Genomic DNA, 23,758 nt, shown 5'->3' with positions numbered 1-23,758 from the left:
AAAGGAGATGTGACGCATCCTGACAACCGCTGGAGTTGTCCAGGCAGAAACCCCCATTACCACCAGCAGGGGATTCAGGTAGAGACAGGCTGCCAAATTTCACCTTTCACAAGGTCACCTACACAAAGAAGATTCGAAAGCCAGCAGATATGGGTGAAAATAGGAGGTTAACAGTGGAAATTGAGAAGTGGGACAAGATTAGGAAGAGGAGACAAGGTATGATCATAATACACATACTCATATTTTTCACAGATCACAGATCAGACAGCAGCCTTTTCTGTTGCATGCAGGTGTGGGCAGTGAATGGTCACTGCCCATTCCGTTCACAAAGCAGAAGTCCAGGATGGTCTTTCGGTAGCATGTTTTGTTGTCCACCAGCTCAAACATGCTCTGGTCAATCTCGTTTTTTGGGCATTGACCTAGGTAAATGTAGAGCCAAGCATTTCCAGGTGCATTATCTCGGGCGCACCTTCCCACTTCCTGCCAGTATGACAGCAGGTTGTTCGATGTTCCCCAGTGAATGACATGTCATATATCAGGTATTTTGACTCCCAGTCCAAAGGCCACCGTTGCGATCACGCATCTGACAGTACTGTAAGTTCGGGGGAAGTTCTCCAGGATCTCTTTCTGAAAATTGCCCTTTACAGAATATTTGATCTTTTCCAACTTAAAATAGGACATTACATCCCTGAGCCACATGGACGTGGATGGTGCTTTAGAAGACTTCCGTAAAAGTAGAATACAACATCTCGCCAATAAGGATGTAAAAGATAATTATGTCTGATTGTGTGGAGTTGATACGAGTACCACAACCACTTGTGACCCCAAATATCGCTATTAGGGGATTCATCTGTATTTCAAGACCCACAGTATAAGTTCTAGCCTTGCGCACAGTGTGTACTTGATCTTATTTTGTGTACTGCTTCGTCCCACCACTGATCTCCAAAGTCCATTGGGTGTGCTCCTCTTCCCAAGCTGTCCGGGCCTTAACTACAGGGTGATCATCAAAGGTCATAAGTTTGTCGTATACAGTATTTTAGAAATACGTGATTCCTGATGGGGTTTAAAAGTGAGGTTGTTATTGGCCTTTAATGAAAGCATAATGTGTAAATGTGAACTACATGAAATTAATAGAATTTGTATTATTTATTGGTCAAATGTTACATAATATCACTGTTTTGTGATTAGCTCTGACCAGCAATAAACTATGGTCTTGTCTGCCTTCTTTCCACATATTCGCAGATGCTGAACTAGCCACCCCACCAGTTCAGTGAAGTTTTCTGGACACCTCTTATTTGGCCTGTGTTGACAGCGCGGGGCAGGGACCCTTACAATAGCCTATATGCACACACCTCTTCCGCATTCGACTCGGGCCGCCAGTCAACTTCCGGTCCCGGTCCGCTCCAATGATAGTGGGTGTACAGTCGTCATATTATAGCAAACAAAACGGTATAAACTACATTATTTGATTTGATTATCTTATATTATGGTCTTTTATACGTTTTATTATTTGTATGTCGACGTTTATGTTTTGCCATAGGTTCGTAGCGTCTTAAAATCTCCTTTCAAAAACGGGAGGACGTGTACTGCACCATACCACTGTGTAGTGTAGCCTACAGACTCGGCCAAGTTTTCAGTTTCCACCGATTCCAAAAGACAAATAACTAGACAAGAGGTGGGTAGCTAATATCCGAAGAGACAACTTTACAACCACGGAGAAAACAAGAGTCCGAGTCTTCAGCAAACAGTACATTTTAAACTGAAGAGGACTACAACAATGGAGGAATCATCGCGGTTCACCCGTTGTTTACTAGAACTGCCGAGATTTACAGTAAATGATGTGCGAAGACTAGCTCGGATGTGTACTGAAACACCGCAGAGTAAACTTGAGAAAGGTTTCAAGTTTTATGTGTCTTCTTATCTCTGCAACTATGAAGGTATGTATATCGCTAACGTTAGCAGCTACAGTACACACTACACCAGTTGTGCTTGCTAACGCTATATTATTATGCTGCCATGACTGCTTGCTAAGTTACAGTTTTATATAATCACGTAAATAGTAATGTCCCCTACAGTATAAATGTTTGTATGTTTGTGTTTAAGTGTCATGTAAAAACAGGGTCGCAAATGAGGTCTCTGTAAGAGCTCACTGCTACCGCTCTATGAAGAAAGCTGAGAAGCCACACCAGCTCCGAGTAGGACTAGTAACAACAATAACAAAAGTGTCACGTTGACACGTTCAAAGTTCTGTTCAAAGTTCTGTTCAAAGTAGTCTCTGAAGCCAGACTATCCCACTATCTTTGAATGCTGTATGAGTGAAGCATTTGAACATTGTGTGAGTCAACAGTGGCTGTTTTTGAGACTATGTTCAAAGCATGTTCTGTCTTGTTTTTTGTTTTTTTACTGTTAAACAGTGGTGGAAGTAAATAAGTACATTTACTCAAGTACTGTACTTTTTAATTTTATACATAGGCTATTTGAAAATAGCCGATCTACAAGCTCACAACGGGTTGCATCGCGATGCATTGTGAGCTTGTAGATCTGCTATTTTCAAATATTTTAGTACTTTTACTTTTGGTACTTTAAAGTATATTTTGATCCCAATACTTTTGTACTTTTACTCAAGTAACATTTTGAACACAGGCCTTTTACTTGTAACAAAGTATTTTTTATATTGTGGTATTGCTACTTTTACTTGAGGAAAATATCTGAGTACTTCTTCCACTGCTGTTAAACCAAAGTTCAGTTCGAAGCATGCATGTTCTTTTTTTTATTCTACCATGTTTCAGCTTGGCCAACCATTGAGGCAAAGAGTTTATGTTGAGGTAGTATTGTTGATCAGATTAGTGAATAAAACATAATGCAGTCAGTGATATTCATGATCACTGCATGAATATCCGCTTTAAGAAAAGAAAAAAACTAAACTGCAGCTGAAACAGTGGTAATGCAGTTAGATGGTAGCTGAGTGTGATGGTTTCTGGTCTGTTCACAACACTGTAAACAAAGGAATGTAGGTAGTATCTTGGTTGTAAAATAAACAAGATGTGTAAAGTTTCCCCCAAATTTGTATGGCATGAAATGGAGAAACAGTGCCCTTTCATTCACTCAGCTATCTTTTAAACTGCTTATGTTGTGCCACCTCAAAACTGTCCTGTCATCTTAATTTTTTCCAGATGTATTGCTTTGCAACAGATCTACTTGAGATAGTCATTATAAGGTGTGTGTGTGTGTGTGTGTGTGTGTGTGTGTGTGTGTGTGTGTGTGTGTGTGTGTGTGTTTCAGATGACCTTACGGGATTCAGATCCAGTTGTGCTGGTTAATAGCTTCTGTTCGTGTGTGGCTGGCACTGGGTTGTGCAACCACTTGGTAGCCTTGCTATACCAGACAGCCCATTACTCAGAGTGTGGCATGTCTGTTGTCCCTCCTGTCCTTTCATGCACCGAGACTGAACAAAAATGGCATAAGCCTCGAACAATGGTTTGTATTATTTAAAGATCTTTCATAATGTTTAATTGCTATAACCTGTTTATTAATAGCCTCTTAATAAATAGGGAGTAAAGCCAGGACCAGTTGATGCCATGGTGGTCGTGAAGCCCAAACCAGGTGCTACTTCAGCAAGTGGAATCAGGTAAGCATTGCTTCAGACCCAGACCCAGCATAGCCGGTGACACCTCCTCTCTGGATCTGGGATCCTGAGAGGTTTATTGTGTATTGTTTTGCTCTTAGCATATTGTTTTGTTACCTAGTCCTAGTGTACAGCACCCTGGTTCAAGGCTGTTTTAAATGTGCTTTATAAATAAAGTGGATTGGATTGGTGTAAACGGGCACACTGCACTACACTGTGTTTAAAAAATGGCTATTGATCACTTATTTGTTATTCCAGGTCTACTCTATACAGAGCCTACAGTGGTGTGCTTCCAGACCCGTCATCCCTTGACCCTACTCCTGCCTATGCTGGCTTCAAACCAGGCTCCACTCCACTAATCTGCACTATGGCCATATCATCAGATAAACCACTTGTAGACTCCATCTTTGGTAAAGTACAGGCTGGTAGCATCCTTTCATATCAGCAGCCACCTCCTACATCAGAGGATTGTGTCATCAACCATGAGGATGCCCCCCCATTCCCCAAAATACCTTTAGAGGGATACCAGCTAGATCAAACGGACTGTACATTTGTGCCAACTAAACAAGAACAGTTGCACCTGAGATCTCTGTCTGTGACCTTGTCTCAGTCACACCAGATTGAAGAGGTAACAAGATGCCAAAGTACAGCGCCTGAGTGGCATTCGCTCAGGAAAGAGAGGGTGACGGCTTCAACATTTAGAGAGGTAAGCCATGTTAGAGGGCAGAGTTCAGCAGAAAACCTGGCTGAGAGGATCATCCGAGGAACACGTCAAACCACACTCATGAAGAGAGGCTTGGATCTGGAGACGGGTGCATTAAAGGACTATGCAACCCAGAAAAACATTAACTTAAGGAGATGTGGACTGGTGGTTCATCCTGATGCACCGTGGCTTGGGGCTTCACCTGATGGGCTGGTCTATGACCCATTTGAGAGACCATCATTTGGGTTAGTTGAAATTAAATGCCCAAATGCACAAAGCTATATTGAATGCAAGTACCTCAGAGTTGACCATGGCACACACAAATTGAAAGAGAGCCATGCATATTATTGGCAAGTGCAGGGGCAATTGCTGATTACGGGTATGGAATGGTGTGATTTTGTTGTCTGTGCCCTTGATGACATGTTTTTACAGCGTATTCACAGAGACACGACTGTGTTGGACAAACTAAAACAGAGATGTGACTTGTTTTTCTTTTATACTTATCTGGCAAAATACCTCTCTATGCACCAGTAACTGAAGAGCCACAAACACATGATGCACAATGTTTTCTAGGAGGTTTTTGGCATAAACCAGGACATTTGAAATAAAGATGCTCCCAGTAAATAAGACTAACTGATGGATTCACTTCTTTCTGGGCTAAATCCAATTTCAGTATTACCACCAGTTGCTTCTTTCCAAATGTTCAATTTGAGCTTTTATTAGCGTGCCCAGATGCAGCTCAGCTGAAGTACAATCAAGGATATTTTTTTTCCCCATGGCTTTTCATTGGGATCCTCATTTGATTATTCTATTGATTGTATGTGATATTTAAGATACTGGTGGATGGATATAAAAAATACTGAATAAATTACACATCCAGTTTCAAAGACTGAAAATGTGAACAAAAATGTGGGGATGACATAGGTTAAAACCGGGTATATTAAATGAGGTAGGTTAGACATAGATTAAAATGTACATTAAAAGCAGTTTAAAGGTTTTAGGAAAAAGTAATGCCCCCTAAATCTATGTAATAAACGGTTCATAATATCCCAGCCAATGAAACGGGCTGTTGACTTGAAATATTGGCTAGAGCAGAGGTTCTCAAACTATTGGTCGGGGACACACATTGACAACTGGAAAATAAATAGTATTATCCTCCCCATCAAGTCTGTTTTGTTTGATTTGAAAAGCATAGCCTGTAAATGCATTTCCTTTGTTTAGTTTTATTTATTAAGGTTCTGGCAACAGATAGGCCACAGTATATACTGTATGCTTCAATTTACAAAGAAAATGTGTACAGAAAACAGCTTTTAAACTACGTTGATGTCACAAAATCAGCAGGAATCACAGCTTTGTAAATGCATTTTCTAATAAATATTACTTTTCAAGGCTACCAATGCATCCTTTCTTTTTAAATATGCTTTATCTAAACTTTTAAATTGTACTGTAAATCAAGTGTGGGGTCGCCAAATCATTTCCCACATAAAATGGGGTCCTGTGGACCCTACTGTGAAAATTGAAAAATATATGCATTACAAAATTCTAGTTAATCTGATTCAAGAGTTTTTCAATTCAACATTGTTTTCTTATTTCAGCTTAAAACACTGAGCGCAATTATAGCGCTCCGTTGTCTCCCAATGGCAGAATTTCAGTAAAAGTTCTGGGTTTGTTTTTTAATAATGGTTTGCTCACATGTCATTTCATTGGTGCTATTACATTTAAGCTTGGGCTTTTTGTATGGAATTTGGTCACTGACTATATAACTGGTGGGATCTATATGGATAACATGAACTGCACAGTGCTATGTTTATAACATGACAAAGAATATAACCAATTTTAAGTAGTTTTAAGTCTATGCAATACATGGGTTTATCACTGCATTTCATAGTTAAAAAAACAAACGGTACATTCAAGTTCATATGATATAATGAGTCACAAACATGTCAACATGAGGAATGATACTAAAATGGTGTTTATCAGCTATCTTTAAACAATGTTTTTAAATGTACACATGGCACAAATAGTGAACAAACAACATTGGCTTGTCATTACTTGTTTTAAATTTATGAACTTCTTGCCAAACAGTTCCATTTGGTTTTGAGATCACATCTCTTTTACCCAGCTTTTGACTAAGGGCCCATTTTCATAGTTAACCAAAAGGCAGGCTACTGTGTAAAGTTGATTGATGCTACCTGCGAGTGAAAGAGGGATTACTGTATTAAATATTTTGTGCTCCTTAACCCTTCGAATGAGGCGCTCTACATGGATTCTCAGTCTTGCAATAGACTGTGTCTGCCTAACCTCTAGTGCAGACAGTTGTGCTCTCTTGGACAGGAAGGCAGGTATGTGCACCTTACAGGGAACACAGTCCTCCACAAGGAAACCCTTGTCTACCATGATGGCCATTGTTGGTTTGAGGAGAGGCACGATGCCACTCTGCTTCAGGATCTCTTTATCGCTGATGGAGCCTGCATAAAGAGCTGACACAAAGGTTATTGCACCATGAGGGGCAATTCCAATTAACCCTTTAAAGGTACAATGTGATTTGTAGTTAGAGAACACCTCACTCTGAAGGAGAAGAGAGTTTGGTGTTTGGCAACGCAGTTCAGTGCAGTCCAACACCACCTGTGTATCAGAGTAGTTGTGGAAAACATCTGGCAGGTGAGCCTTTACGGCTTCCTCAGACATCCAAATGCCTACAGCTCCAAGTACAGTGTAAAGAAAGTTAACCCATGTTTTGATGATGCGGCTCACTGTTGACTGGTGGATTTTGAATCTATGGGCCAGATCTTTCTGCATCAGACCCAACGACAGATAGTTCATGAACAGAAAAAACTCATCAATGGGTTGTTGAGACTGTAAATGAGTAGTTTTAGCTGCAGGCTGAGCTTTTGTACAGGTGAGCATCCTGTGTGTTGCTGGCTCTATCTGCCTCCAAAAGGCCATCAGGTGAGCGTGAGTTGCAAACCTGTGGGAGAAAATGTAAATGTATTAGGTGTCAATATAGTCAGGGGATATTAGCAGAATATTTTCCAATCTTGGAATAAATTCCTTACCAAAAAAAAACTTCGCCAATGTGTTTGTAAAGGTGTCTAGTAACACATCTCACAAAGACTGAAATGCAGTCCCCCTAGGAGAATTTTTGACAGCTCCTTAAAGTTGGGGTACCCACCATAACCTTGGTTTTAAAAAAATAAAAAAATAAAATAAAATTTTAATTCTGTTTTAAGTAGCATGTGAGGGGTCAAACTAGGGTGTTTTTATGATTCTGAATCCATTGCAAGCATTTGTTTTGCACCAAAACCACTCCTTGGGCTAAAAACGGCCATAGCCATCCTTTTCCAGGTATACTTTTTGTGTAAAAAGCCCATTGAGATTGGGCCGTTTTTAGCCCAAGGAGTGGTTTTGGTCCAAGGTTACGGTGGGTACCCCAACTTTAAGGAGCTGTCAAAAATTCTCCTACGGGGACTGCATTTCAGTCTTTGTGAGATGTGTTACTAGACACCTTTACAAACACATTGGTGAAGATTTTTTTTGGTAAGGAATTTATTCCAAGATTTTTTTAATATCCCCTGACTAATAGGCTGTACTACATTGCAGATAATCAGGTTCATAGTTATAATGTACGCATATTAATATTATGAGTAAATATATTATAAGTAAATAAAAAATATATATTATGATATAATAATATATATATAATTAATATAATAATATATATATAATATATATATAATATAAAATATATTATATAATATATATAATATTATATATAATATATATATATATATATTGACAAAAACGACAGCTGAATGGAGGAGCCTGGAGTCAGCTAAACCAGCTAACTCCACCCCCCTTTGGTGTAGTAGGGGAGTTTCGAGGCTCCGTGAGCACCCCAAAAACACATCTCTTAAACCTGTTTTTTTAGGACCCTAAAGGTGTCTAGTTATGATTTCTGCTTGTTGCCCATGTCAACTAATGTCCCATGGGGTTTATTTTTAACCCTTTCTGACACCTACCCCCAACCCAAACCATAACATGGAGATAACATAGAATACCATAACTCTTGAAGTAAACAACATACAGCAACAAATGAACACATTTTTCTATATCATTTTGACCCAAGGAATTCATTAAAGTGTTTTTTATTAAGATTCAAACACACATATTGACTCTATTTCAGGGCAGAAACAGCCAAAAAATAGCAGAAAATGTTGAAATCACAATGATCACGTCTATATTTCTCTTTGTATTAAACGTTTACCGTGTATTCTTTTTTACCATATGTTTTTTAGGACCTTTATGGTGTCTAGTTAAGATTCATTCTTGTTGCCCAGGTCAACTAATGTCCCATGGGGTTCATTTGGTGACCATTTTAAATCGATGTCCACAGGAGTGGCGTTTTCATATCTGAACCAGACAACGTACAAAGACAAATAAACCCACTTTTTCATAGAATGTTTACACCAGGAATCTAATGGAAAGGTCACTGACATGGTACAACCATTCTTTATTGGTGAAAAACACACAAATATCAAATTCTGGCTTATATTTAGGCATAATATAACTTTTTTTGAGTGGTGCCACCTTGCCCTTGAAGGAACTAGTACAGCCCTGATCACTGAATACATGGTACCCAAGCAGGGTGCTACAGTATGGCTGCCCAAGAGAGGTTGCTAGCTCCGTGACATTTACCAGCTGACGGTGCCTGCCTGTGCCAGTGTCAAGGTAGATGAGCAGGTTGATGTCGTCATCAACATCAACAATCATTCTTGGCAAATCTGCTAACACAAGAACTCACCAAAGTTATATAGGTATTGATCAATCAACTCACTTCTCAATCTAATGCCACAAGTTTATGAGCTGTTCCTTCCACGATGAGAGCAGCTGTTTCACATTTTGCCAGCCGGGATGCTGCCTCCTTACTCCCCCAGACCTTGAGCATCAACTGGCAGAGCTGTCGCTTATTTTCCGCATTGCCCAGAAAGAACTGGGGTTTCCTGGTGGCTGGACCTTGCACTATGAATTTCTCCGAAAGTCCACGCCTCAGCCTCTACTGCGCCCTTGATGGAATCAAGAGTGGTCTTGATTCCATCAAGGCGCAGTAGAGGCTGAGGCGTGGACCAGCTCGCTTGCCCCCATGCCAGGACACACTCATCCCCCACATCCAGTGGGTGAACTATAGAGTGACCTGTTACAAGCGAGCAGCTGAGCCAATCTTTTGGAGGCCTAAATCCTATGATGATGGTCAGGGGTGGCAGAAGACAGAAGGAGGGATTTTGGAGCCTGTCTGGTCTTGTGGGCCAATTCTGCCCCTATCTCTCATTGACCTGTTGGCTGCTGGTGTCATCAGTGATGATGATGATAAGAGGGAAGAGGATGAGGTGGAGTTTGATGATGAGATGGATGATACTGATCAGTGAAATTATGTTTTAATATAAGCCAGAATTTGATATTTGTGTGTTTTTCACCAATAAAGAATGGTTGTACCATGTCCGTGACCTTTCCATTAGATTCCTGGTGTAAACATTCTATGAAAAAGTGGGTTTATTTGTCTTTGTACGTTGTCTGGTTCAGATATGAAAACGCCACTCCTGTGGACATCGATTTAAAATGGTCACCAAATGAACCCCATGGGACATTAGTTGACCTGGGCAACAAGAAGAAATCTTAACTAGACACCATAAGGGTCCTAAAAACATGGGGTAAAGTAGAATACACCTTAAAGGTGTCATGACATTCATTTTCACTTTTTTTATTTTCAATGTTTTATTTGGGGTTTTATGACCTCAATTACACCCAAAAAACCTGAACTTAGAACATTCAGTGGATTTTCTGTGGTCTGGGGTTTTCTGAATAATTAGGCTGAAAAGTAATCTGAGCTTGGCCCTTCGACAGTGAGGTCACAGTCGATTAATCCCGCCCACTCTCCTCCTCGCCCCTCCCCTCTCCTATCCTTTCCTTTGGGGGGGCGGAGCAGAGGCGATGATTGACAGGCAAAATCCCTCACCAGCGACACCCGCAGGCAAAGATTTCTTTTTTCATTGCAGTTGAAAAGGCTTTAGAAATGTGAGAGAAAAACACCTGCCATGGATCACTGGAATGGAATTTTCACTTAAAACTTTTTGTACACTTTTGAAGGACCAGGACAAAGACTTTGAATGTGGTGTAAAAGTGAATGTCATTAAACCTTTAAGTATTTAATACAAGGATTAATATAGATGTGATTTGAACATTTTCTGTTAGTTTTTTGCAGTTTCTGTCCTGAAATAGAGTCAAGACCTGCTTGAATCTTAATAATAACCACTTTAATGAATTCCTTGGGTCAAAATTATATATAGAAATGTGTTAATTTGTCTCTGTATGTTTACTTCAAGAGTTTTTCTATTGTCTCCATTGTATGGTTCGGGTTGGGAATAGGTGCAACAAAGGGTTAAAATAAACCCCATGGGACATTATTTGACCTGGGCAACAAGAATGAATCTTAACTAGACACCATAAAGGTCCTAAAAAACATATGGTAAAAAAGAATACACTGTAAACGTTTAGTACAAAGAGAAATATAGACGTGATCATTATGATTTCAACATTTTCTGCTATTTTTTGGCTGTTTCTGCCCTGAAATAGAGTCAATATGTGTTTGAATCTTAATACAAACCACTTTAATGAATTCCTTGGGTCAAAATGATATAGAAAAATGTGTTCATTTGTTGCTGTATGTTGTTTACTTCAAGAGTTATGGTATTCTATGTTATCTCCATGTTATGGTTTGGGTTGGGGGTAGGTGTCAGAAAGGGTTAAAAATAAACCCCATGGGACATTAGTTGACATGGGCAACAAGCAGAAATCATAACTAGACACCTTTAGGGTCCTAAAAAAACAGGTTTAAGAGATGTGTTTTTGGGGTGCTCACGGAGCCTCGAAACTCCCCTACTAGTGAACTTAGCTGGTTTAGCAGAAAGTTTGAGGTTCCAATGGAGTTAGATGGTTTTGTCAGAAACGCTTTTTAATACTTTTAATTGGTTCAATCGTTTTTTAATCAACACACAGACGTAAAGGGTGATCATTGGCCCTGATTTATGGAAAAGAATGCAAAAGCGGAAAAATGGAGTTAGCTGGTTCCTGCCGGACAGCAACGATATATAATATTATATATATATAATATTATATATATAATATTATATATATAATATTATAATATTAGTATTATAATATTATAATATTATTATTAATAATATTATTATTAATATTATTATATAATATTATAATATATTATAATATTATAATTATATATAATATATAATTATATATATATTATATAATTATAATTATATATAATATTATATAATTATATATAATATTATATAATTATATATATATTATATAATTATATGATATATTAATAATATATATGTATATATATATATATATATATATATATATATATATATATATATATATATATATATAATATATATATATATATATATTTAAAAATAAATATATATATATATATTATATATTATTATACAGTTTAATAATATATTAAAAATATATTAAAAGTAAATATTATGTGCCAGGGACCCCCAAATGCTAAGATTTGAGTTAAAGATGTTCACGTTTCAAAATATATATATATATTCAAAGATATGCACAAAAATAGCAGATCTACAAGCTCATAGCGCGGCACCGAGCTTGTAGATCTGCTATTTTTGAATAGCCAAAGCTAAAGCTAAGTTATAATGATTGTGATGCTATGTTAACTAATTTCGCTGGGGACCCCCTGGTACCCCCCCAAGGACCACTGGTTGAGAACCACTGGTGTAGAGAGATAAAAAATACATAAATGAATAGAATAAAAACAATAGACAAGAGTCAGACCCATGACATCTGCACAGGGTCTGACTGAGCTATGGTAAGTACAGTATACCAGTGGTTCTCAAACTTTTTCATGTCAAGTACCAATACATTAATGTGTATTTAGCCGTGGACCCCCATTTGAAAATAGCCGATGCATATAGGGCCCTGGGGGTCCCCGGACCCCACTTTGAGAACCCCTGCATTAGCCCACGGACAACCATAACTCTGAGAGTGTACAAATGGAACCAAATGCACCCGTAAGGGTTCATTTGGTTCCATTTGTACACACTCTGAGTTACAGCCACAGTCATTCACGTTCCTAACTATCCATCATAACATCATTTATCTGGGGACCCCCTCAAGGACCGTTGAGAACCACCGCATATACATCATGCAGAGGGTACATAAAATGACCAAATAATCAAGGCCACTGTTTACAGAATAACTAATTTTACATAAATCAAACACTGTTGGCATTTTAGCTTACCTTGTGAAAAACCTTATGTCATCGTCTGAAGCAGCAAAGCGTTCCAAGCCAAACTTGTTGCTGATGGACAAGTCCAACATCTGCTTCTCTAGCTCTGCTATATGTTCCAGGGCGAGATCAAGTGCAGAAGGCTCAGGGCTGGAACAGTAGTCGTGGTCTTGATAATCTATTTCCATAGGGGGTCCTCCTTTTGGCTTATTATCTCAGTATTCGGGCGCTCTTTCCTTTGCCAAACCCCGGGCCGAGGGGTAGGTAGGTTAAAGTCATTCCACTTAAAAAGCACCGGGACAGACCCATTTTTAAGACGCCTACGTGAAGATGCATTTGCAGGTTCGATCAGGTCTGTGCTCTCAAAGTGTCTACTGCAGACTCTTGTTTTCTCCGTGATTGTAAAGTTGTCTCTTTTGATATTAGTTACCCACCGCTTCTCCTGTTGTTTGTCTTTTGGAAATCGGTGGAAACTGAGAACAGAGTTGAACTTTGCTGAGGCGGTACATTGTGGGACACAGCAGTGGTATGTTGCAGAACTGTCCTCCCGTTTTTGAAAGGAGATTTTATTACGTTTAGAAGTCATTGCGTCATGTAAAAGTCGACACACACATAATAAAAAGTATAAAAGAACATGACATAAAATAATCAAATAAAACAATGTAGTTTATACCGTTTTGTTTGCTACAATGTGAAGACTGTACAACCACTATCATTGCTGTTGACCGGGACCGGAAATGGATCAGCGGCCCGAGCAGAACGCGGAAGAGGCGTGTCTGAGTTGTGTGCATAGAGCCTATTGCACCTTACCCACGCCGCCTCCTAGTATCCACTAAAAGGTTGCTAGTCTAATAGTGAATTGGGAGATCAATTTTAAAACCAATGTGCTGTAATCTTTATTTTGTTTGTTTATGAAAGCAGCCTACTCAGTACATTTGCAAAGTCATATCCATGCAAAACCGGTGCACAAACCACACAAGAAAGGTACATTTTTATTCAAAAACTTCACTTTATCGGCAGTTATCAAATCAAATTGGTCTCATAAATACTACACCAGTCTGGCTTTACTAAAATACCCAAGAGTAATGAGTAAAATTCACAGCCACTGCACTCATAAAGTCATAAATCAATATAATTATCACATAATATATAAAATAATAACCGCCAAGAATTGAATGTGATCACATTAAAGAAGACAAACTTACAATACATGTGTGCAGTCCTATGTGTATTCTAATTATAAATATCACACACCACATTTCCTACTGTCAAACTAAATTTACACACATTTTCCTATTTTTTTATTTTCTTTATTTTTATTGATGTAGGAAATCAAAAAATCACCAAAAAACAACCCAACCAATATTTCTACAGCCTGCAGCCACACATAAGTGCATTGATTAGTTGTTGTTGTTTCTTTGTTTTTTACATTGTGCGGCAAAGTTTTGAAAAGTTGTACTTGGCCGCTGCTGCTGGAGGCGGTGAGACAAAGTGGCAGCCAACCAAGCTCGCTGTGATCTGTAATAGGCGTGGACTAGGTGTACCCACAGAAGACCTCGTCAACATTTCAGACATTTTGTACACACCCAAAAGGTAAGACAAAGATGTTTTTGTTATTATAAAGTTGCCATTTTGCCTTTATACTACAATTACATTTTTATTTTTTTTTGCGTGTTGAATTAAAAAGTCTTACTTACTTTATCGATGATCTGACCAAAAAGTCCAACAATGCAAAAAACATTTAGTCCTTTGCAAGAGCATCAATTTTTTTGTTCTGTTTTTAACGGGAATGGTACTGTACATAAACGTTGCCCAGTGTCTCTTCTAGAGAATGTCTATATTCCATTGTTGGCTTGATCGCCGGCACCGTTGGCTTGATCGCAGTGAAACTGAGCATATGGATGCCACAGCAGAACCTCTGCCCAAAAATTTTCACATGGGCCTTTTATAGCGCCACCAGGAGGCCGCTTTGTGCAAAACATATTTTTTGACAGTACTCCTACATATTTTGTCCAAAAATCATGCAAATCGGTACACAGTATCTCTGTAGTCATTAAACGAAACGAGTCTTTCAGATTTTTCATATTCCATCCTGATTGGCTAAAACTGGCTTCCAAAGTTTGCAGGAGTGCTCCTTTTGAACAAAATGCCTCAAATCATGAACACAGCATTCCCTCATTCCCTTCCCATTTAGTGAGGGCTGTTAACAAAAAAATGTGGACACGGCTCACAAAAGCGCCACATTTTTTCTACATGCGCTCCATCACCATAGGTTTCATTTTGGAAGGGTAGCCACGTCATCAAGATGGCAGAAGGCGGCCATCTTGGATTGCAAAGATGGCCACCATGTAATATCTATAATTGCCAATATCTCGGCTTCCAAGCCACTTAGAAGGTCAATCTTGGTGTCAAAATATACATTTTCTGGGACAAGGAATGCAATAAAACTATAGGGAATATCAATAAGTGACTAATTCTGCCAAGATTAGATAATTTGGTTGATTCTGCCAATGTATGTACATAATTTTCAGACACATTGAAAAATGGAGCATGAAGAGAATTGAAGATTATTAGCTTCACTTTCCAGGATAACAACATTCAAATTATTTGTCACATTGACAACTGCAAAGATCTGTGCAATTCCAGTGTGCCTTCTTGCATGAGCACCTTGCACCACAAGGTCTTTTACAACCGCACTTGACCAGTTCATTGCAGGCTTTTGACGCCATCGGTAGAATGCTCCACACAGGAAGCCAGACCTGGTTGTTGTCATCCAATGTCCATCCCCATCCTTCTGGACTAGGTGTCGGCTGCTGGGCCAGTTCAGACGAGGCCCAGATCCCAGACTGGTAGGCAACTCGCTTCACGTGCTGCAGCAGTGAATCTTGCGTTGGTGGAATGTGTTCCATCGTTTTGTTCTTCTGGCAGAACAATTCTCGTCGTGCTTCATTGACAGATTCCATATCACTTGTCTTATCATACATGATGACTGTGAAACGCTCAAGAAGCTGAAAGTGTTGGGCATCTATGGTCACAGAAGTGTATGGATTTTCTGCCATGTAGTTGAAGGCCTGGGTGACCTCAGGGTAGGACTTCCACGCCACCCATGCTGACTTCTTCCCTTTCCCGCTGAATGCTGATGTTGTGTCACAGCCTGTGTAACAGTGGAAGACGGGAAGTGCTGTGGACTTGTATTTGCCCAGAGCATGGCAGATCGTGTTTATATGAACATAGGTGTAGTTCTTGCCAGTGCCAAAAGCAACCCAGATGTCTGCAGCTGGATACTTGGCGAGCAGGGCATGGAACTTGCCGATGAGGATAACGACAACATCCGTATCCACAGTGCGTATCAAGCAGGTAGAACAGCCATGTTCCAGGGCATCAAGCAGGTGAATCACTATCCTGGTGTCGGCCTCTTCATGGTTACATGGCAGCATCGAGTGGCTGGTGTCTGTGCCGACCACTGTGATGCCATATGTGATGAAGACCAGCTTGCCCTCTGGCCAGGCAGTGGATGCAATCTTCCCAGAGAGAAAGGCAAAGAGTTCCTGCTTGTTTGTAGGATCACGCAGGAAATCTGACCAATTCCCCGGCAGCTTGTTCTGACCAGCCACCTTCCGTCGTATCCCTTTGCCTCGCTTCTCCCTTGTTGACTCTTTTATGCTGCTGGTGATGTACGTATCCCAGACCACATCAACTCTTTTGGAGATCTCCAGGTGTTTCATGATGTGGGGAACAAAGACACAACTTTCATATTCGTCAAATGTGGTAATGTTGGTAGTGGACAGGAAGTGCACCACAGCAGCTCCATCGAGTACTTTGACATCAAACGTAGCTGGAGGTTCTTCTTGTGTCTTCTGTGTCAGAATATTTAGCAGATCTGACTTCTTTCCCAGCCGTAGTTTCCCTCTGTCAGATAGAGAGGGAGGGTATGGATGGTGAGAGACTGAGGCTATTATTGGAAGATATTACATGGTGGCCATCTTTGCAATCCAAGATGGCCGCCTTCTGCCATCTTGATGACGTGGCTACCCTTCCAAAATGAAACCTATGGTGATGGAGAGCATGTAGAAAAAAAAAATTGGCGCTTTTGTGAGCCGTGTCCACATTTTTCAAAAATCGGGTCTTACCCATCCTCACTAATTCCCATTAAGCCGAGGAAGAAATGGCATTTATTTTTTAAATCAGCCTCATCTTGGCGCTATAACAGGCCGATTCATGTTTTTACCTATAACTGCACCGATCTGTGTCAAACTTTGTATGCGCACTCCCTAGAAGTCAAGGAACAACCTTTGCCCTACATTTTTCACATCTGCTTGTTATAGCGCCACCAGGAGGCCGACTTATGTAAAACATTTTTTTTTATATTACCCCTTCCGATTTTATCCAAATTTCACGCAAATTGGTAAACATGATCTCTATAGTCATGTGATCAAGACGGATGTGTCTGATATTTCATATTCCATCCTAATTGGCTAACATTGGCGTCCAAAGTTTGCAGGAGAGGTCTGTTTACAACAAAATGCCTCAAATCATGCACGCAGTGTGCGATTTCCGTGAATTTTTACATACACATTCCCACTAGGCCGAGGAAGGAATGGCACCCTTTTCACATTGGCCTGTTATAGCGCCACCAGCAGGTCTAATTGAACAAAACAAATTTTTGGAACAAAATGCCTCAAATCATGAATGCAGTGTCCGATTGCCGTGAAAAGCCTAAGATTAAATGGCACCCTTTTCACATTGGCCTATTATAGCCCCACCAGGAGGCCACAATAAGCTACCTGACCTGGCGGAGACCTGTGCTCCGAGGAGCACTTTTTCGAGTTGGTGTTTAAATCGATCTGTGAAACATAAAACAACAGCACGCAGTTGACCGGTAACTCAAGGTGTAATGCAGTCCTCTCGAAGAAGTGGATTATTTTACATTTTGAACAAAAAGTGTATTTTAGACGTGAGGTGGCCGCCTGGCCGGGGCTCAGAGTGTTCCCACTAAGTAGAGTAGGCTTTCAACTCCATAAAACCGTCTTTGTTTTGGTGAGTAGCGAAAGTGTATTTTGTATTTGTACTAAAGACGAGAGGCATGTGGTGCGTGCGCAAATTTCAATTCAATTCAATTCAATTTTATTAAAGTGTCAAATCACAACAAGTTGTCTCAAGACACTTTACATGTAGAGAAGAGACCCGACATCCCACCCTGAGCAAGCAATTTTGCGACAGAAAAACTCCCTCTTAACTGGAAGAAACGTCAGGCAGACCCTAGGCTCTAGGGTGGCGGCCTTCTGCCTCGACCGTGTCGGGGGAAAGAAGAGAGAGAGAGAGGGAGAGACAGACAGAGGAGAGACAGAAAGAGATACAGTGCAAGTAGTAACAATAACACTAGCAGCAAATATAATAGTGTAAGATAGTATATGATAATATAATATAGTACAGCAATAGTGTGTATGCAGTATATAATGGTATAATAAAAGAATGTTAAGATTATACAGTATAGTGTAGTGGTATAGTGTAATGTAGTAGAAATCCACGGTCGTGCTCCATGGAGAGGCCCGGTCCGCAGTCACAGTATTGAGCCGCAGCTGGGGGTCCATGGACCTGCGACGTGGGAAATAAAAGAAACTCCGGGGAGCAGGTCCCCGGTTGTAGAATTAGTGGCAGGCCTTACTAGAGCGTGAATCCGTACAGGGTTAATTACGATTGTACCAATGGGACACAAACCCACACAACCAAAGGGAGGACGAGAAAAGAGAGGACGAGAGGAGAGAGGAAAAGGGGGGGGGGGAGAGGATGACTATAGGGTGACTGAGTCTATACACTTTGGCTATAGGCTTTATCATAGAGAAAGGTTTTTAGTCTAGTCTTAAATTTACAGAGTGTGTCTGCTTCACGGACTGAGACTGGGAGAAGGTTCCACAGCTGAGGTGCCTGAAACTTAAATGCTCTACCTCCTGTTCTAATTTTTTTGGGGTTTCTTGGAGCTGTAAGCATTTTTTCATACTGTGGACGCAATGGTGTTCTGGCTGGTTTATAGGGCTCGATGAGTTCTTTGAGATATACTGGTGCCTGTCCATTGAGAGCCTTGTATGTGAGGAGGAGAACTTTAAACTCTATTCTGCAAAGGCTCGAAAGTCCCATAGTGTTAAGGAAAACTCATTCTAAGTGTATGCACACTATACAGTAACATCTAAAAGGGAGTTGTTCAGGTGAGATGAGTAAACCTGGAAGGGCTATGAGGACCTCTCCTTTTCTTAACATTACAAGTGTATTAACACAGTTACAACTCAACATTCAAGAAAATACAAAAACAAAATGGTGGCTTGATTAAAAAGGCCCTACTGCAATGTAAATGCCCTTTTCGGTTAGTTTGGTTAGTTGTCAGTGTTCAGTTTATTTATTAGTTTTCTTTTTAAGTCTGAGGGTCGGGAGGTTGAGCCAATTACTAGTTGGAAATGAGCATGTCATAATGTGACACATCTGTATTTGACACCCTAGTGGTGTAACATCTGGGGGCATGTAGAAGATTTGCTTGTCTGGTGTTATGTAATCTCTCAAGAACAGATCTATAGCTGCGCTTGGATCTGTCGGGAGCCGTGTTGACAACCCATGCACATTGGCTACAAGTGTTACATGTGTGCGGCTCGCTTCCCACTGGAAACAAACCGAAACTCATTTAACAATTGCGTCCTCGGAGCCGACAAAACCACGTAAAGTTAGTAACATTTTAACTTGCTCTTTCATCATAGAAACAAGTGGGCTTATAACCAACCAAAACAAACCATGTTCTTTGGGAGAAATGGTGTTAGTTGTTCCGTGGAGAAATATTGTTAGTGGGAATGAAAACATAGGCACACCACCGTAAGTGGAGGGCTGAGGTCAGACCAAAACCCCGGGTTTCCCGTGAGCATGGGTCCTCCGTACAGCTCAGCCCAGAGTCAAATGGAAAAGTGAAAAACAGCACAGGGCTCTGTTTTTCCTTTTTATTTGATGATGGGTTTCCAGATTGGGTGTTATGTAATCTCTCAAGACAGATTCAGAAATTTGCAGTTGAATCTGTCGGGAGCTCCTTTTACAACGTGTATAGTTAGTAATGTTAGGAATGTAAACAAAGAGACGTGGACTGGAATTGGAGGGCTGAAGGGGGACCTAACGGCCAACATTCTGTTATCCACATTCTATTGGGAGGTCCCCCCAGAGTCAAATTCAAAGGAAATAAAACAGCAGAGGGCGCAGTTCTTTCCTTTTTTTTGACTATGAGTTCCCAGATTGGGTGTTATGTGAATGGAGCTTGGAGTTATTGTGGAAGCATCGTTGGAAGTGACTTGGGAGGTGACTCTGGAATTTTATTTTATAAATGAAGATACATGTTTGAAAGATGTTTGTATTAAAATGGTTTAAAGACTTGCAAATAGTGGTGAGGCTGGTTCCTTGCAGTTTGAAGTGGTTGCTATTCTGACAAACCGTTTGAGGGTAGGTGCTACAGTGTGACTGTAGCATTCAGCCAGGAGAAGAAGTCATCAGGTAGCTTCCAACTTTCATTGGCCCTTTCGACCCTGAACCACAACATCCTCCAGTTGGCGGGTCGGCAGTGATGACCAGGCACTACCCATCTTCTCCTGCCCCCCCCCCCCCCCTCCCAGCTCAACTCCTCCCACCTATTCCAGAGCCATATCTTATATTGTATTACATCTTAATCTTAGAAGATTTGTTTTATTCTTAAAATTTAGAGAGAAAACCTCCTTATCGATTACCCATATGAGTGTGATGCAACTGGATTTAGAAACACGCCTGTAGTTTGAGCCCAGCTTAAGGGAGGAGATCAAATAAAGAGGTATGGGAGTTTAGTGAATAAAGTTATAATTATCAATACTTTTACTTCTATTCCACTACATCTCAGAGGAAAATATTGGACTTTTACCCAAATAAAAATATTTGAAATGTTGAGTTACTAGTTACTTTGTAGATTATGATTATTATTACAACACATAAATTAGCCACTTCAACCCTATACATACTTTGGCTATTTGAAAATAGCTGATCTACAAGCTCACGGTGCGTCGCGATGCCACGCATTGTGAGCTTGTAGATCTGCTATTTTCAAGAGATTTGTATACACATTGAACTTGCGAAATGGGACATTCTGCATAATGAGTACTTTTACTTTTTGTATTTTAAGTATATTTTGATGCCAACACTTTTGTACTTTAACTCATGTAAATTTTGAATACCAGTCTTTTACTGTAACTGAGTATTTCTAGATAATGGTATTGATACTTTTACTTTCGTTTTTATATTTTTATTGGGTTTTTAACATTTTCCACATACAGCAACTGACATGGACATACTTTTAACAAACATGACAAACATGGTCAAACAAACAAGGGGGGGGGGGGGTCCTCCAATTCCATTGTTCATCAACATCATCAGTTTACAGCGAAAAACAAAAAAAGCATAGCATAGCCAGGCACTTAGGACAGGTCACAACACTCCATATAGCTCATAGTCACATTTAAGCATCGGCATAATCGTCATTGTCCTATCTAAGGGGAGGATTCCGGCCCACAGTACATTGACCTTTTAGAAGGATCCGAGAGATTTCGGCGGGGAAGTAGTCTATTAGTGGGGCCCACAATTTCAGAAACGAGGCTTCATTGCCTCTGTGTACTGCACACAGTCTTTCGTGGGGGAGTACACCAAAGATCTCTTTATACCAAAGTTGTATGGTAGGGGGCTTATCCTTGATCCAATTGATTAAAATGCATTTACGAGCTAATAATAAGAATTTGTCAAGTAACTTAAATTGTGGGGGTGTCAGATTAATCTCTTTGGAAGGGAGTCCCAGAATGAAGGCTCCCGGATCCTTCTTTATCCTAACCCCAAAGATGCCACTTAACTCTTGTGCCACGGAGCCCCAAAACCTAGATATCCACTTACATTCCCAAAAGTAGTGGTAGTAGGTTCCAAGATCTGTGTGACATTTAGAGCACAAAGGAGATCTTGAACGGTCCATTTTGTTTAGTAACACAGGTGTGATGTGCAGCCTGTGAAATATTTTATATTGTGTTTCTCTTAATCTATTACAGGTGAACACATTTTTAACAGAATCAATGGCCTCTTGCCAGTCGTCCTCGATATATACATTGTTAAAATCGCTCTCCCACTTGTGGATGGATTGTACCTCCAGGGAGTCCAGCGAGTACAACAAGGAATAGAAGGAGGAGATAAAATGTGATACATCACTACGTTTGCATAGGAGGTCCTCCACTTTGCTATATAGGGATCCAGTTTGTGGGGGCAAACGTAATGTGTTTTGTAACGTATTTGCAAAAAAACAAAAAAATGTTCCCTTGGGAGATTGAATTGCGTCTGTAACTGCTGAAACGACATCAAAACACCATCTTTGAATAAATCACCCAGTACTCTAAGCCCTCGAGAATGCCAGGTCTTGAAGATTGCTGAGCTAAATCCTGGGCCAAATTCATGATTACTAGAAATGGGTGTTAGCAGTGACCTTAGGTCTCCTCTGCCTGCATAGGTGTTAATCTGTCGCCATATTCTGATAGAAGTATAGATAATTGGGTTTCCTCGTATCTCTCTGTGAATTTTATCTTTATTACCAGTTACAAGGGCCCATAGTGAATTTGGTGAGCAGCCCCACGAGTCCACACAGTTCTTATTGTGTAAATAGGCTTGGAGCCATTCCCAAATGAAGCGAGCATGACAGGCCCAGTTATAGAAAAGTATATTTGGCATGGCCAAGCCAGCTCTGCTCGTTGGCAACTGCAAAATTTTAAACTTTTGCCTAGGTCTTTTTCCATGCCAGATAAACTTAGAAAAGGCCTTCTCCAGATCTCTGACATCTTTTTTTGATACCCATAAGGGAAGCATCTGTAAAGGGTATAAGAGGCGGGGAAGAGTATTCATTTTTATTAGACTTGTTCGTCCCAGAAATGATAATGGGAGGTCATGCCACCGTTCCAAGTCCCTCTTAACCTCCCTAATGACCGGGGCCAGGTTCAGGCGTGCCAGATCCTTTAAATTGGGGGAAACTTTGATGCCAAGATACGTAAATCCAGAGGTGGTCCATTTGAAGGGAAAGTTAATTGGGATGTCTGACTTGGTCAGAGTACCCAATGGCATAGCTTCAGATTTACTTTGGTTAATTTTGTAGCCCGAGATAGCGGCAAAGTCTTTTATGATTGAGAGGACGGTTGGCACCGACCTCTTCGGAGAGGACAAAAACAGTATAATGTCATCTGCGTATAAAGCTATTTTATGGGGGGTACCCCCATTCGAAAATGAGACCCCCTCCACATCGTGATGGGACCGTATAGCCTCGGCAAGCGGTTCGAGCGCGACGGCAAATAGTAATGGACTTATGGGGTCCCCTTGCCTTGTGCCTCTAGCCAGGGGAAAAGGCTCGGAGCAAGTACCATTGGTAAGGACACGAGCGACAGGTGAGTGGTAGATAGTTTGTATCCATTTAAGGAAATTCCCTCCAAGTCCATACCTCTCCATAACATCAAACAGGTACCGCCATTCAACTCTATCAAATGCTTTCTGGGCATCAAGATGCTGATTGATACTTTTACTTAAGGAAAGGAACTTCTTCAACCACTGCCTACCACTGCCCTATTCTCCCAAGAGATGTAGGGGCAGAATTGCAGTGGGGAGAAGTGAAGACATGCAGTCAAGAGCAGTGGTGTAAAGTAACTGAGTACATTTACTCAAGTACTATACTTAAGTACAATTTTGAGGGGTTTTTACTTTACTGGAGTATTTCCAATTGTAAGTACTTTTACTTCTACTCCACTACATATCAAAGGCAAATATAGTAGGCTACTTTTACAACTACAATTATTTGAAAAACTTTAGTTACTAGTTACTTTGTAGATTTTGAATATTACTACAAAACTTACATTAACCACTTCAGCTTTTTAAGTACAACATTTGAGTACTTTTTCGACCACGTGTGTGTGGCATGGGGCCGTCCCCCTAGACTGGGACCAGACAAATCTGCCAGTGCAAAAAAAAAAAATGCCTTCTGCGATATGGGTCTGGCACCGCTCCATTGTGAATCCATGGAGCGGTGCTCCAG

General features: G+C 40.4%; 1 protein-coding gene across 2 annotated transcripts; it reads left to right on the top strand.

Annotated features, from left to right (window-relative positions):
- The first annotated feature begins 1,385 nt into the window (after positions 1-1,385).
- On the top strand, positions 1,386-5,137 carry LOC308097094 (uncharacterized protein). 2 transcript variants are annotated; one of them, XM_080444690.1, is made up of 4 exons: positions 1,386-1,937; positions 3,283-3,477; positions 3,552-3,628; positions 3,884-5,137. In XM_080444690.1, the coding sequence occupies exons 1-4, from the start codon at positions 1,908-1,910 to the stop codon at positions 4,860-4,862; spliced, it is 1,281 nt and encodes a 426-aa protein (XP_080300816.1). In that variant the 5' UTR covers positions 1,386-1,907; the 3' UTR covers positions 4,863-5,137. The 2 variants fall into 2 exon arrangements, with proteins under 2 accessions (XP_080300816.1, XP_080300817.1); XM_080444691.1 differs by having other exon boundaries at positions 3,283-3,628.
- The last annotated feature ends 18,621 nt before the right edge of the window (positions 5,138-23,758 follow it).

This window comes from Gymnoscopelus braueri (assembly GCF_963280865.1).
Source record: "Gymnoscopelus braueri genome assembly, chromosome: 12".
Lineage (NCBI taxonomy): Eukaryota > Metazoa > Chordata > Actinopteri > Myctophiformes > Myctophidae > Gymnoscopelus > Gymnoscopelus braueri.
This window is presented reverse-complemented; position numbering and strand designations above follow the sequence as displayed.

Bases quoted from the DNA above. Each gene is read 5' to 3' on its own strand.
- LOC308097094 (XM_080444690.1), top strand. From the start codon at position 1,908: ATGTGTCTTCTTATCTCTGCAACTATGAAG. The intron at 1,938-3,282 runs GTATGTATATCG...TGTGTGTTTCAG, and splicing joins TTATCTCTGCAACTATGAAG to ATGACCTTACGGGATTCAGA. The intron at 3,629-3,883 runs GTAAGCATTGCT...TTGTTATTCCAG, and splicing joins ACTTCAGCAAGTGGAATCAG to GTCTACTCTATACAGAGCCT.